Source organism: Mastomys coucha, unplaced genomic scaffold, assembly GCF_008632895.1.
Source record: "Mastomys coucha isolate ucsf_1 unplaced genomic scaffold, UCSF_Mcou_1 pScaffold23, whole genome shotgun sequence".
In the NCBI taxonomy this organism is placed as follows: domain Eukaryota; kingdom Metazoa; phylum Chordata; class Mammalia; order Rodentia; family Muridae; genus Mastomys; species Mastomys coucha.
In genome coordinates, this window is record NW_022196906.1 from 21,403,246 (window position 1) to 21,417,495 (window position 14,250).

Genomic DNA, 14,250 nt, shown 5'->3' on the forward strand with positions numbered 1-14,250 from the left:
GTTTTTGGTTGTTCCAGTGGGGAAAGAGCAGGTCCTCTGCAGAAGCTTGGCCTTGGAGCCCATACATACAGATGCTCCCTTGGTTTCAGTGGCAACTTGGACTTCAGCCCTGGGAGATGCTTGGAGCGTGTGAGGCTTTGAGTCACCTTTTCACTCCATTTTCTCTATGTGTCTGTCTCCTTCTCTGTAGACGGTTCTGCCTCCCAGGCTCAGCAGCTTCCCAACTCTCAGGTTCTGTGGCCCGACGAAGCTGTCTGCCTCCGAAAGAAGAAGAGACACTCTCGTCCTGATCCCTTTGCCCGGCTTTCAGACTTGTGCCACCGTCAGCTTCCAGAAGACCAGACAGCAATCCTCAACAGCGTGGATCATGATGACCCAGGCCACGCTACTCTGCTATGACGTGACATCACTCCAAATGTCCCCAGGGTGGGGTGCTAGGCTAAGGGGGCGGAGAGGGACTATTGTACAGGGCCATGTCCTCCTCTGCCCATCGTGGGATGGCTCAGGCAGGCCCTTGTCCTGTGTACATTCCCTCATGCCAGTGGGGGCCTCTCCCCCTACGATCTAGCCAGTTAGCCTTGTCCATGGACAGAGGACTGGGGGAAGAGCTTTTAACTGTGGGTCAGAGTTGGGAGTGTATGGGGATGGAAAACATCTGTCTCTACACCACCTCTCTCTCCCACATTGCTAGATAGATTCTTCTCACCCCTTTAAATGTCTTAGGAAGTGAAGAAGTGGAAAGCAATGGCTTTTAGTACTCTGCATTTGTTTCAGTTTTCCAAGTCCTGGGTTGGGGTTAGAGTTATATCCCGCCCTTCTGACTCCACATATATATAGATATAGATACAAATGCACTTGTGTGTACTTGGTGGGTTTCTCTATGTGTATATATATGTACATTGAAGCAAAGTGCTTTTTCTCCCTGTGGTCAGTGAGGGACTGAGGAAGATGCTCAATAGCAGGCTTGGTGAGTAGGGCCTGCTACGAACTGGTGGGTGTCCTCATGTCTGTCTTGGGAGATCATTCCAGCTGAAACAGGATTCATGCTTCCCAGCTGAGCTTCCCATTGTTCTATCTAGCCTCTCCCATCTGGAGCAGAAATGGGATCCCACCATGATTCTTAGCTCCCTGCTTGGCGGGTTAGCAGCAAGTTAACACCTGAAATAAACCCAGGCCTTTGTTGCCTACTTGCTAGGTGAAGAAAGCATGGCCAGGCTTGACTGGCGTCTTTTTCTCTTTCTTCTGCAGTTCAGCACTCACCACAGATGTAGTGCTTGTTTAGCAGCGGGGCTGACCGGCAGGCCTGGTGTACAACCCCCCTGCTCATGTGGTCATGCCTCAGTCTCTTCTGGGCCAGCCAGGGCTAGGAGCCCTGCAACCAAAGGCCCTCCTGTTCTGTAGCCACCTGTGCTGAGCACTAGCTGCCGTAAGCTCTGTTTATCCCCATCTCTGCTCTGCACTCTGAGCTCTGCTCCCCTGCTGCCGATTGGCTCCTCCTTTTCTTTTGTGTCTGCTAATTCCCCAGATTGATTAATTGCCATTTGTGGGAGCTGCCTGTGGCTCCTTGGCATACTCTCTGTGTGCTGCCTGCCAACTCTGCTCGGCCCTGGGGGGTCCTTCTCCACCCCCTGGACCCAGTCTCTAATGCATGAGATGAAGAGATGGGGGTGCCTCATATTGTTGAGTTCTGGGGTGCTCTTTCCTCACTGCTCCTATGTGGAACTGGTTGAGGCACAGGGATGAAGGTGGAAGGGGTGGTGGGCAGGCACCAGGGCCCTAATCCTTTCTCTGTCCAAATCTTGTCCTGGTTCAAACTGTTAGCACTCAAAAGTTTTCCTAGTGCCACTTGTAAATTCGGATGCTTGTCTCGCTTCTTAAAAGGTTATGGTGTTACTCAAGAATAAAAAAGGGGGGAGAGTGGGCCCACTCTCTCCTTCCCTCTGGCTTAGCCTAAAGTAGAGGGAACTGCCAGCTTCCTGGAAGTTTTCCTTCTCGGTGCTGCTGTATCCATCTCTCTCCAGTGACTGACTGCCTTGGGCAGTAGCCATGCCTACAGGAAGGTTTCTGCTGGTCCCACAGAAGCTGCCGGTCACTCGGCCTAATGACTTTGATGGTTTCCCAGTGGCTGGGAAACTGTTCCTTTTCAGAGCTTCCATCTTGGGGGATTGACTGCATCTGCAGCCAGGCCTTAGTGCTCCCTTCTCTCCTAGCGAGCTAGGGATAGACTCCACACTTGAGGCTTCACCATGCAAGCCACACCACCACAGCTTTCTTCTGGCCATTGGAAAAAGAGGTGCTGAGGGCAGAGTTTCTTTGGCTTTGAGATTAGGGCCACATACCTTAGACCCTCCAACTGATGTGATTCTCAGAGATGTTGGAGACCACTGGCCCCTGGACTTCGACTCTGATGAAGTAGAAGGGTTGAGTTGGAAGACTCAACGTTCTTTTTCAAAAGTGGCACACTGCTTCTTCCACTGTGACACCATGGGCTGCTAACTCAATATTTCTGGGGCTACTGGGAACAAGGTTACCTGAAGTACTGGGGTAGTATTTGGAGATTCGTACTGGCCTAGCCTGTAGTGTTTGCTTGCTGTTTCACATCCTGTAACTCCTGAACCATGGAGTGTAAAGGTAGGGTGTCAGGGCTGGTAGACTTTGTATTGAACTTGGATGACTGTTCTGAGGACCCTCCTGGGAATTTTGCCCACTCTCTGGGCCTTGAGGTTACAACTGAGAAGTTACCATCAAAGACTTCGCTTCTTTGGGATGCTGTAGGGCCGAGAGCCTCAGTCCATGGCTAGGCTTGCAGGCTGGGCTTGCAGGCTGTGCTAACAAAGGTGCTGTCTCCTTCTTTCTCTTCTTGCCTCTGGCAGGGCCCCTTACCTCTGCCTTGCTGACCAAATGGTGGAAACTGCTTTTGACTGGCCACTGGGTGACAGCTGTGCTCTTGTGTCCCCTGGGCTCAGAAGGGGCACAAGGTCTCCCCATTCCAAAGTGGCCTCTCATACAGTCTACTCCTGAGAGGTCTTCCTTGTTGTGACTTTTCTTAGAGGCCAGCAGCATTCCTGAAATTCAGGAAACTGTTTCAGCTCTTCTTTTGATTGACTGCATAGCAAACTGGCGGATACAATCCCCGTGGTCAGTGGCTGACCAGGGTGTCATAGGCGAAATCTCAATTGCTAGATGTGAGCACGTGTTTGACAGTCTGTTTAGAAATGTGTGATGTTGGGGTGTATCCACTTCTAGGGACCAATTACCTTTACATTCTTCCTCTGAACTTAGCAGTGACTACTGTCGAGCTCCCTAGGGCTTTCACCTTTCTTGCTGTGGGGGATCATGTCTTCCAAATCCTCCCCTTTGGGTCTGGTAGCCTTGCAGAAGTAACTCAGTTCAAAATCTATTCCTGTACTCGGTATTTTTTTGTGTCTTTCCTTCTACACTGTACCTGGAGATGCTATCCCAGTGTTTAAGCCACCAGCCAGGAAGAACATAAACTGGTTCTCTAAGGGCCCAGAAAGATTGCAATTATTTGATGGAAAAATAAGAAGTGAATCTTGTTTCTTGACTTGATGGCTAACCACACGGGACTCCCTTCTAATCTCTGAGTAGATTCTATGTGCCCATGATTATTGATGGCTGTTGGTCCAATGTCTAGTGCTGGCCCCTGTCTAATGGCCAGCCTATCTCCTTCCTAGTTTTCTTAGAGGGACTAGGGCAGGAGAGAAGAGGTCTTCTGAGATTCTTTCTCAGCAGGAAGGGTACCACATCGCACAATGTGAGCAAGATCTATACTATCTCTGGGGTCTGGGTTATATCTTTAGGGGAGATTTAGCAGGAAGTTAGAACAGTTACTTAGTGGTATTTCTTTCAGTGTGTTCTCTATTTTTTTTTTCACAGTGATCTAACCTATTTGAGGTTGAGCAGATCTCATTTGCTCATTCTTCTGCCCTTTTTATGCAGAGGAACCTGGGTAAGATTGAGGTGTGGGATTCCTTTGCTTCCTCCTCCCGGTGAGATTGGCATACAGTGGCTTCAGGGGAGGCATCCCGGAACATTAGGGCATCGTAGTTGCTTCCTAGGATCTAAGTCTGAGACCGAGGCAATTTCTTCTGATTTTGGTAGGAAAACCCTTTAAGAAAGCTTAGGGTAGAATGGGAAAATTATAGATAAGTACATTTTGTTAGACTATAGAGAACTTTAGGAAGTGAACAGGTAATGGTTTGGATTTGTTTTGCTTGCATGTAAAAAGTGCTTTGGGAGGCTCTGCAGGGACTTGGGGTTGGGAGGATAGAGTCAAGAGCAGAGATGGGGGGGCATGGGAGGTTCTACTACTAATGCTTTCTCTGGGATCCTGAGCATTTTCACTAGTGCTCCTTGGCTGGGCCCTAGCCTTTGTGCAAGCTCCAATACAATACGGGCTCAGAGCCGTGCTGATTATCTTTGTCTTTTGGGGGACCGGCTCAGGATGTGGCTTAGCAGTCATTCTGCAGTGAATACAGTAGTTGATAGGGCAGGTGTGACTGAGGAAGGGAAGTTAGACTGCTAGAGAGTGGAAGGGAAGGCCTGAGGTGAGACTTAGAAGGATGGAGTTGTAAATCAGTTGTTTAAAAATCAAGGAATCCTGGGATGACAAGGTTAAGACTCAAACAGGGCCCCACGTTTCTGGTCTCTTTGGGTACTCCACCAGCCCAGACAGGACAGATGGTGGAGTGACTGCCAGGGAGGGCAGTGAGGGGCAGGTGCCCCTGGTGTGGGAGGGATGTAGCCACCGAGACCAGGTTGTGGGCAGACTGGATCTTGGAAGAAAGCTTGCTTAAGGCAGGGCTCTTCTGCTTACAGAACTAGTCTCCAACCCTGACTGCTGAACACAGACTTCTTCAGTTTTTTTTCTGATTGTGGAGCTTCTTGGTGAAAAGTGGGAGACTGGTCTTCAAATGCCCAGGGTAGCTCCTTGTCCTTGGAGAGGGAAGGGTTGTTCTTGGGAGCTTGGTCCTCATTCTCATGGCTGCTGTGGCAGGCTGGGTCTGAAAGTGCCTAGTGGACACTGGTGCTGATGGTGGAGAGGAGGTGGTGCTGATGGTGGAGAGGAGGTGGGCCTCCAGTCTTGTCAGTTTTCTTCTTGAGCTATTGAGAATGCCTTTATCCTGGAGGCTAACAGTGGCCTCATGCCTAGAGGCTTTGTTTTCAATTTCTCTTCCTTTAATAGGTGAAAGATACCGCTATGTCAGTAAAATAATTTCACCTGAAACCAGAGACCATCTATTGTGTTCTTACTCTATAGAGCTTCCTCTTGATCCAAGAGGAAAAACTGAAGATCTCTTTAAGAGAAGTCAATAAGTTGAGAATCAAAACTCTGTTTGGACTCTAAGAACTCTTTCCAACTCCTGCAACTTGGTGTTTGCATGGGGCTGGCTTATAACTCCTTCACCTCTAATGCTGAATCAGCATGGGTCCAGAGCCTTATGTCTGGGCCCCTGTTTATACTTCCAAATAAGCTTTGAGGAAAAATACACTGTCTGCACCAGATGTTTGGTGTCTTGAATTGCCAAGAGGGTAGAAGTTGTTTCATGACCCCATTAAAAAAAAAAAATCCTTAATCAGTTGAGTCTGGTCTAAAGACACTCCTAGATCACTGGGAATTCTTTGTAGAATAAAAAAAAATGCACTAGTGCAAATCTTTTTCATGACTGGTCATGTCTTAGGAAGGGGAAGAGTTAGGGTATCCTAACTGCTAAATAGTTGGGTAGATCAACAGTGGGCCGTTGAACCACTTAGACATTCTCTTATGCAGTGGGTCAATTGCAGCAGTCAGCAATTCTTAGGAGTGCTGGTGAAGAGTGACCAGCTTTGCACCACTGGCTAGGGAATTCAATCAGAGCAGCACAGGAGACTCAGCCCACAGCCAGGGCCTCCATCATCTACCTTTCCCACCCAACTTAACTATACGGCAACATGAATGAGTGAGCTTTCTGGTCTTTTGGGTCTTAAAGAAGTGTACCCCACCAATCTCATCTCCCACTGGCATTGACTTCCTGGATCGGTTTTAAGGAAGTGCAGAGCAAGCTGTCCCTTCACCCACATTCATACCATCCAGGCTCTCTTTCCTTCTTGCCCTCACTTGTGTGTGGCTCCAGGACCCCTGGCTTGTGCATGGTTTACACTAGGGAGGTGGTTGGGTTAGGGAGAGAATTGGGGAGGGTGTAGGGTTGGACTGGGGAAGGGGATTTGCGTTTTCAACCTTAAACTACTGAAAGCATGCTTTGGGGTGACCTCTAGGATTTTCACATAAACTATGGTTAGGGAAAATGCCTGTTGCTCCACATATGGGAGGTGGAGACTTGGGGGACTTTTTGCCTTCCTTTTGGCTTAGGAATCTATTCTATTTGATGGAGGAGAATAAGACTCCTCATAGTTAATTTGCAAACCCTGGAAGGGGAACTTACTTATTCTATCACCGAGTGTTTATATTGCCTACTGAGAACAACTGAACAGTCCGTCATGGGTTGACATTGCCCTGGCTGGGTCAGAGAAATGGAATAATCTCACCTGTTTGTCTGCTGGTGTCAGGTTATCTGCCTGGTCATGAACCCCTAAGCCAACTGATTATTCCAGTGTTCAGAATTAAGTGTATTAGATGGGTGTGAGTATCTGTGATGAGTGTGATGTATGCATGTGTGTGCTGTGTGTTCAGTGTGTATGTATTATATGGGTATGCTCTGTATGTGTGTTTGATGTGAGTGTAGGTGTGAGGGAATTGTAGAGACACCGCTTTGCCTGGGTAGCATCAGGCCTAGTTATGGCTGACTCTTTCTTTGCTAGACAAACTTCTGCCTTGGCAGGAGGGTCATACTCATAATATACCACCTTGAGTGTATTTTTTATGAAGTGTGTATATAAAATTATATAAATATATATAACTTGTTCTATTTTAAGGCAAAAGGAGACTTACTGGGGAGGGGGGGCAAGACTCAGATGCAATAGTGGTGGCTAACTGTGGGAGCTTCAGGTAAGTTGTCCACATGGGGAGTAGGGGGTATGGGGGGGAAGCGATATAAGCTAGACAGGAGTGGGGCTCGTGCCCTCTGAAAATATATATATATATATATAAATATAAAGAAAACTTATATAAAGCTATCTATCTAGCATATCTATATATCTATATATCTATATGATGTCATAGTTTGCTTTATTTTTGTACCAGTGCTTAGAGACACTTTGAGCAGTATCGCCTCCCCCCAGGTGGTCCGGGGTGCTAGCTCATGCCTTGATCCCACTGATTTCTCCATCCTCCTCGAGACAGACCATGTTGGAAGCTGCTTGAGTTTCTCTGATAGTTATGTGTATATATGAAAAAAAAAAAAAAAAAACCTAAAGTCGTTTGTAGAAAGGACAAGTGAGCAGAAGGTGCAAAGCTGCTGGATCTGCGTGTCTCCCGTCAGGAGGGTTTCCTAATTTATGCTGTTTGGTAGATGTGCTCAGTGTAGAAAGGATGGCGGGGAGCTTAGCGTGAATCCATACTCCTATGGCTAAGGGTTGGTACTCAGTTCTGTGGAAACACTCTAGCTCGGCATCTTGGACAGAGGGAGCTCAGATTCTCTAGGTCTTCTGGTAACACCTGTCCAGCTTTGTGGCACCTGGGCTCAGGCAGCCCTCGTGGAAGGTGGCAGTGAGGTTTTTGAAGCTGACTGCGTGGGCTCAGTCTTGGAGAAGCTACACCCTGGTAATTATTGCTGCAGAGTCTTGGAACCAGCGTGAATGTGATATCTTGTATAAATATAGCATCTGTGCTTTTTCATTTATTTTTAATTGGAAAATAAACTGTTGTTGGAAATGGGGCAGTCTAGTCCCAGAACACTGAGTGGAGGATCAGGAATGGGGGACTGACATTGGTCAGGATCTGAGCAATGAGTCCCATTGCTATCTTCTTTCCCCGGGACTCTGATACTAAATAAGGTATTGGAAGAATGTGGTGTGGATGGAAATTTTGGGAGGAGTTCACTTGTGTTTGGGAAGGAAACTGTGTGCTCTGAAGAATACCTCTTTGAGAATTCAAGACCTCACATACGCTGTAAGGAACCCAAGCCCTGCAGCCTTAGCTGGCGTTTCCTGGTGCTAGCTCTTTCTTCTCATGTGCCAAGTGATCCGAGTGATGCGCTTGAAGCTGATGCAGAAGCCAGGGGAGACTCAAGGCTGTAGTCTCTCCGGTCTTCCTGCTTCTCACTAAAGAAAAGGCAAAAGTGCCCACCTCTCTCTGAACAAAACATGATGCTAGCCAAGAGCTCTTATTCCAGATGCCCCAACTGTGGGGAGAGGGGAATGAAGGCAGAGTAGGCTGGAGAGGAGCGGGAATCTAATCCTGACCCTTAAGGAGACCTTGTGATTCCTTCGAAGATCTGTTAAAAATAGTCAAAAATGTCCAAGGATATTGTGAGAAAATGGATTCTCCTGCAAAATGGACTCCTGCCGTCTATGTAGTACTGAATAGGCTTCAGCACTGGCTCTAACTTAGGAGGCCAAGGGAGGATAGCCTGATGTTTCTTGTGGATTTCTTGAGAGATTGGACAAGAGGAAGAATAGCAAATTCTTTGTCCCTTTCTAGCTTGAGTGCCCTCCTCACTTACCAAAGAAGGGATTCCATTGATAATTTTTTGGTATTAGAGCCTTAGAGCCTCCCGTTTTTTTTTTTTTTTTTTTTTTTTTGCCTCACTTCTGGTCATAAGATGTCAGCATCTTGGGGCTCATACTCCATGAAGCCCAGGTTTGCTCTGACTGTACTCTTTCCATGTTGAGCCAAAGGCTTGGTCCTTAGAAACCTCAGCAGTAATCAAGATACATAAGATTGTCCTTCTATTTCATGATGTCAAATTGGATTCCCCTCTGGAAACGGGAAGATGGACATGTCCTTCACCTTGAAGTTTTAGGGCTTGGGGAATATGTTACTGTTACGCTTTCTATGACTTCAGTGACACTGTAAGGTGTACACTGGAGGAGAAGGGAGGGGAGGCTGAGCATCCATCACCTAGTCTACAGAAGAGCCAGCTTTCCATGAGGGAACACAGAGTTAAGAAGGCCAGGGTCTGATTGTGTATGGAAAGCGCAAGCTGTTTTAACTTTGAGTCTCTCAGTTAATGGGACTGGTGTTTGGGAAGGCTGCTCTGAGAAAGCCACTGCCAGGATCCCGAACTGTTTCCTGTACTTGTGATTCACCTTGGTCCCTAGGTCACGGGAGGTTTGTTGACTTGTGATGCTCGCTCTTCTTGGTAGGAGATGGGGGACATCTAAGGAGACTTAGTTTGGCTACCTCTGTCTGCTATATGGAGTGAATGTGGAAACAGATCTGGAAATTGCTCTCCCAAGGATCAATGCAGCTCTTTTCTTTCTCCACTGTCCTTAACCATGAGCCTTGGGGAAAGGGACGCCTCTGCCACTCATCAGTGTGCGTGGGTGTCACCTTGTGCTCTAGGTGGTATGTGGAACCATTTGGGCAATACAAAAGCATGGGGTGAGGGACAGGAAGGACACAGCTCCTTCCTGTGGGTGAGGGTGTGGATCATGATGTAGGTGTAGGGTGTTTTATTCTGTTGTGGAGGAAGTGACTGAAAGGAGTTGCTCTATGGAATGACCTTGATGCCAGAACTCGAGACTGAGGTTTCACAAAGGGGACAGCCGACCCAGTGTTCTCTTCACTGAGAGCTGCATGCACTGTCAGAAAGTTAAAGTTCCATTCAGATTTAATTTCCTAACTGCCATTTGTGGGGCCAGTGACTGAGGGCAGGAGTGGGGCGTGCTTTCCCAAGTTACCTGTCCTTAGACAGCCCTTGACAGAGCAGCTCTGCAACTCAGATAGATCAACAACTCTGGGGCCCCCTTCATCGCCACCTTTTCTCTCTTTCATGAGGAGGAACTGTATCATCTTGGACACAGTTCTTCCCTCTTGCAGTTAAAGGCAGTTCTTTGTATGAATTCTTTCCCTCCTGTGGTCCCATTATTGTGTAGACACACAGCAGTGGGGAGGTGAAGGATCCTGGTACTCCCTGCCAGGCTCCCTCACAGACTGCACACCTCTCGCACCTGACAACCTCCTGGCTATTAGTCTTAACATATCTGGACATGACTATCAGTATCATCATGAGATTTCTTGCTCTCATTTGAAACCTTTATTCTTCCTTTGGCTTTCGTTGGGGCTCTTTCTCCACATGCCTAGTCTTCTCATGAAGATGGTTCAGACCTCATTTCTATTTCTTGAATGTTGAGTATTACATCACAGTGCTAGGGTGCTTCATGGTGCTGCTCCTGAAGAGGCCAGCAGGACGGGATCAATCCATTACGTCCCACTGGTTCCTTAGAGCTTGCTGTATTTTGTCTCTATTAGATGTTTTTCCTTAGTGGGTTGGGGTGGGAGATTTAGGGATAGCTTTTGTTTTCTCTCTCTCTCTCTCTCTCTCTCTCTCTCTCTCTCTCTCTCTCTCTCTCTCTCTCTCTCTCTCTCTCCTTTCTCTTCCTCTTTCTGTATGTATGGATTGGTTAAAGTCAGCTATCACGGGCAGCTGACTTTGATTCCAAATTAAAGTTAAACTACACATTGTACAGCTGCACACAGAATACCTTTGAGTGTGAATTTGGATGGCAACTAGAGGCATACTTTTTGAACTTCAGGTATGTAACCGAAAAGTAAATAAAAACACTATTTTTTCAATAACTTTTTTTTTCTTCTAAAAGATAACTTAAAAATCAAACTATACGAACATTAAATTGGTGCTGTACCAAAGCCTTATGACATATTCTACACTCTGTATATCCTGTCTCCCTGGAGCTCCCTGCTTATTACTCTTTTCAAAAGCCTGGGAATGCCAGTGTGGGTCAAGCCTGGGTCTGGTTACTGGGGACCTGTGGGCCAAGGGGACTCTTGGGAGTAGAAGATGATGGTGGAGGTGGGGTACCCATCTTCACCCTGAGCAGATACTGAAGGGAAAGCAGGTGTTGGTGTGTGTGGCATGTATGTGCGTGCATGTGTGTGTGTGCGTGCATGCACGTGTGCATGAGCTCACCTGTGCATAGTGCTGAAGTGCATGCACTACCTGGGGACTGAAAGGGAGACCCAGGTTGGCCTGGGTATGGGTTGGCTGCGGGAGTGAGGGGCACACCCCTTCCCTTTTCCCATTTCCCCTTTCTTGTAGGTTAGTAATGGAGGTGTATCAGAAACAGCTACACTCTCAAACAGGTGCTTTTCCCCCTTCAGAAATCTCCACACTAAGTATCTTATCTGTGAAGGGCCTGTCCCCAGGGCAGGCACCTCAGCTACCAAATCCTAACCGCCTACGGCTGAGAGGAACCCTTTTCCTCTCTAGCCCTTGCCTAGTTTCTTGGGGACAAAGGTTCCTCCAGGGATCTCTGCATCTCCTGTTCCTTGGCCTGGGTGGGCTTCTCAGCCCATTGAGAAGGCCTCACTGTGGCTGACCCGTAGCTGTACCTGCTCCATGGTCCTAATCAATAATGCCTGCCCTGGCTGCTGAGGACAGTGATTCTTTTGGCCTCAGACTTGTCAGTGTAAAGTTGAGCACCAGCCCACAATTATTTGGGAGGAAATCTGCAGTGGGCCTCGACCTAGACTGTGACTCTAGGCTCTGCCTGCTGGTGCTCTCAGGCTTGCTGAAACTAACCAACGCATCACCAGTAACACTGCATGTCCACATCCACAAACAGCAACAGTACATAAGCAAACACAGGAAAAGAGAGAGAAAGAAGACACATCCAACAACTAGATGTGTAGTCAGTGAGGGAACCCCTGGGAACATTGCAAGCTAAGCTGATTTTAAAATGTTTAGTATTTAATTACTCCTCATGTAACATTACTCTGCTTCAGAAATGTTTTGTATTTTGATATAAATAAAAATTTGCTTAAAAAGTTTGTTTCCTATGGTTTTGTTTTTTCACACCTAGAAGTATTTGCTATTGGTATCTAATGTCAAAACTGGCCCTAGTTCTCCCTGACCATCTCATTCTGACATCTCAACATGATACTGAACTAGCCACTCCCTATTCACCAGTCAGGTGTGTTCTGAGATGTTCTGCCCGACTCACTGCTGCCTGAACCTGGGAAGCACCAGGGGTAGAAATAGATAAGCCTCCCTGTCCTCTAGGGTGAAGAACTTAACTTGTAGTGGTGTACAAGCAGCAGTGATGGTGGTAAGAACTGCGTGGGCTGTCATAGTGACTGGGAAAAAATGGGGTAGATGCAAGTGGAGAATGTGTGGGGGGGGTAAGGCACAACGCAAGCTTAGAAGGAAAGAGTCACTTGCAGCCCAGAAAGGTGTTCGGAGGTCTCATAAGGAAGAGGACATTTCAACAAGACCTAAAAGGGAGCTTTCTCTCTACTCAAGGCTCATAAACTTTTTTCACTTTTGTCTAAAGTCCTGTGTGCCAATGGCCACTTTCTGGTTTGGCTCGACCTTCGAGAGTCTACAGTCATAATGAGCTGGATCTCAGCATATCATGAGAGTCTCATTTATGAAAGTCAAGGACTCAAGAATCAGCAGGGTTGGACATTTACACTCATTCCAGGGTTATTTTGGTGTGTGTGCCTGACATCCTTCTCTTTTGCTAGGCAATGTCCCTCCTTATTGTGTCAGCTGTGTGCATATGAAGCTTTGTTTTTGTCTTTTGAGACAGAAACTTGCTCTGTAGCCTAGGATAGTCTCTTGAACTCAAAATTGTCCTGCCTTTTAAACTTTATTTGGGATTTAGTAGACAGCAAATACCAAAATACGAGCTTTAAAATATCTGCGCCTATTGTTCTGGGTGCAGACAGCAAATAACTAACTGTGTCAGTCACCAACTCAACGCCATAACAAAATGACCAAGAAGATGAAAATTAAAGAAGGTTTACTTTTACTCATGACTTCAGCTGTTTCAGCCTATGACTGGGGAGTAATTCTAATATTCTCTTATGTTCTACCGCCTAAAGGATCTCTTGTCTCCCAACAATATGCAGGCTGGGGACAAAGCTGTTAGAGTGTACAAGCTTTAAGGGGTTCTTCCAAGCCCTCAGCATGGGCCGCCCAGTCTCTGCACACATAGGTTCATCTATAAATTCAAGACCTTCGGTATGGTTGGCGTGTGAGCATGAGACCGGGATGTGGCGTCCAGACAGCTGTCCTTTGATCTGCTGCAGTTCTCTTGCCTGCTTGGTTTCCAAGTCCTCTGTCATCCCTCTTTTGGTTAGCAGGGTTTGGTGAAAATGTTGTGATATTTTTATATGCATTGGTTTTAATTTTTATAACAGATACATAATTATTTTCTGCCTCTTTATATAAGTGAACAGAGCCGAGGACCTTTTCTATGTCAAATCGTGTTTATGGGATTTTTTTAAAGCCTTAAAATACTTGTGTATAAGTGTTTGCCTGCATGTTTCTTAATGTGTGAATGCAGGAACCCATGGAGGTCGGAAGAGGATGTCAGATGCCGGGGGACTGGCGTTAACAGGCAGCTGTGAGCCTCCATGTGGATGCTGGAGACCCCACCTGAGTCCTCTGCAAGAGCAGAAAGTGCTCTTAGGGTTGAACCATCTCTCCAGCTCCTTAGCTTATACTTCCTGTTTTAAGTTCCACTAACTTTGCACTTTACAAAAATCTTTCAGATTTATTTTATTTTTTTGAGCTCGGAGTAACCTCATGTGCTAAGCAAAATGTATCTCCATCCTCTCTCTAGCAACCAGTGAAGGATCTTGTCAGTGGCCTCTCGTTCCATTTTCTCCTGTTCCTTTGCCCGGCCCCTTTAGCCTTGTTTCACATCAGCCCTGATGTCTGCAAAAGAGAAATGACATTCTAGCACTTTTTGCTTGGTCCTCCTTTACACGGACATGACACTGTCTAAGGACACTTGTGTTTCCCAAGTTAGGTCATGGAGCTCCTGGGAGCCCAACATTATTGAGCAATGTAACATTTCTATTCATGGAAATTCAGATTAATTACTGTGATATAGAGAGGGCTAGGTGGAGATTACATGACAGCAGACTTCGTGGGTTTTACAAACCTAGACACTTTTGCTTTGGGGCTAGAGAAGGCCAGTGAGATGATTACCAGTAAAATCCCAAGTTAAGAACATAGCTTTTAAATGAAGTGATAGTGAAGATAAAGACAGCTCAGACCAATGCAGACATGTTTCTAAGAGAGTGTTGCTACACTTGCTGGAAGACTTACCATCAGAGGTGCAGGAAGGGGAACCAGGGGCAAAATGAAAAACCCAGGTATT

The 14,250-nt window shown here is 46.8% G+C and overlaps 1 protein-coding gene across 5 annotated transcripts in view; it reads left to right on the forward strand.

Annotated features, from left to right (window-relative positions):
• The window catches only part of Igsf9b (immunoglobulin superfamily member 9B), a 53,365-nt gene extending 46,127 nt beyond the window's left edge, over positions 1-7,238 (forward strand). For 3 of the 5 annotated variants that reach the window (XM_031343759.1, XM_031343760.1, XM_031343764.1), the window contains exon 20: positions 191-7,238. In XM_031343759.1, the coding sequence (XP_031199619.1) occupies positions 191-399 (209 nt within the window). In that variant the 3' untranslated portion in view covers positions 400-7,238. The remainder of the gene's footprint in view (positions 1-190) is intronic. The other 2 variants (XM_031343761.1, XM_031343763.1) reach the window with 2 other exon arrangements.
• Positions 7,239-14,250: the final 7,012 nt, after the last annotated feature.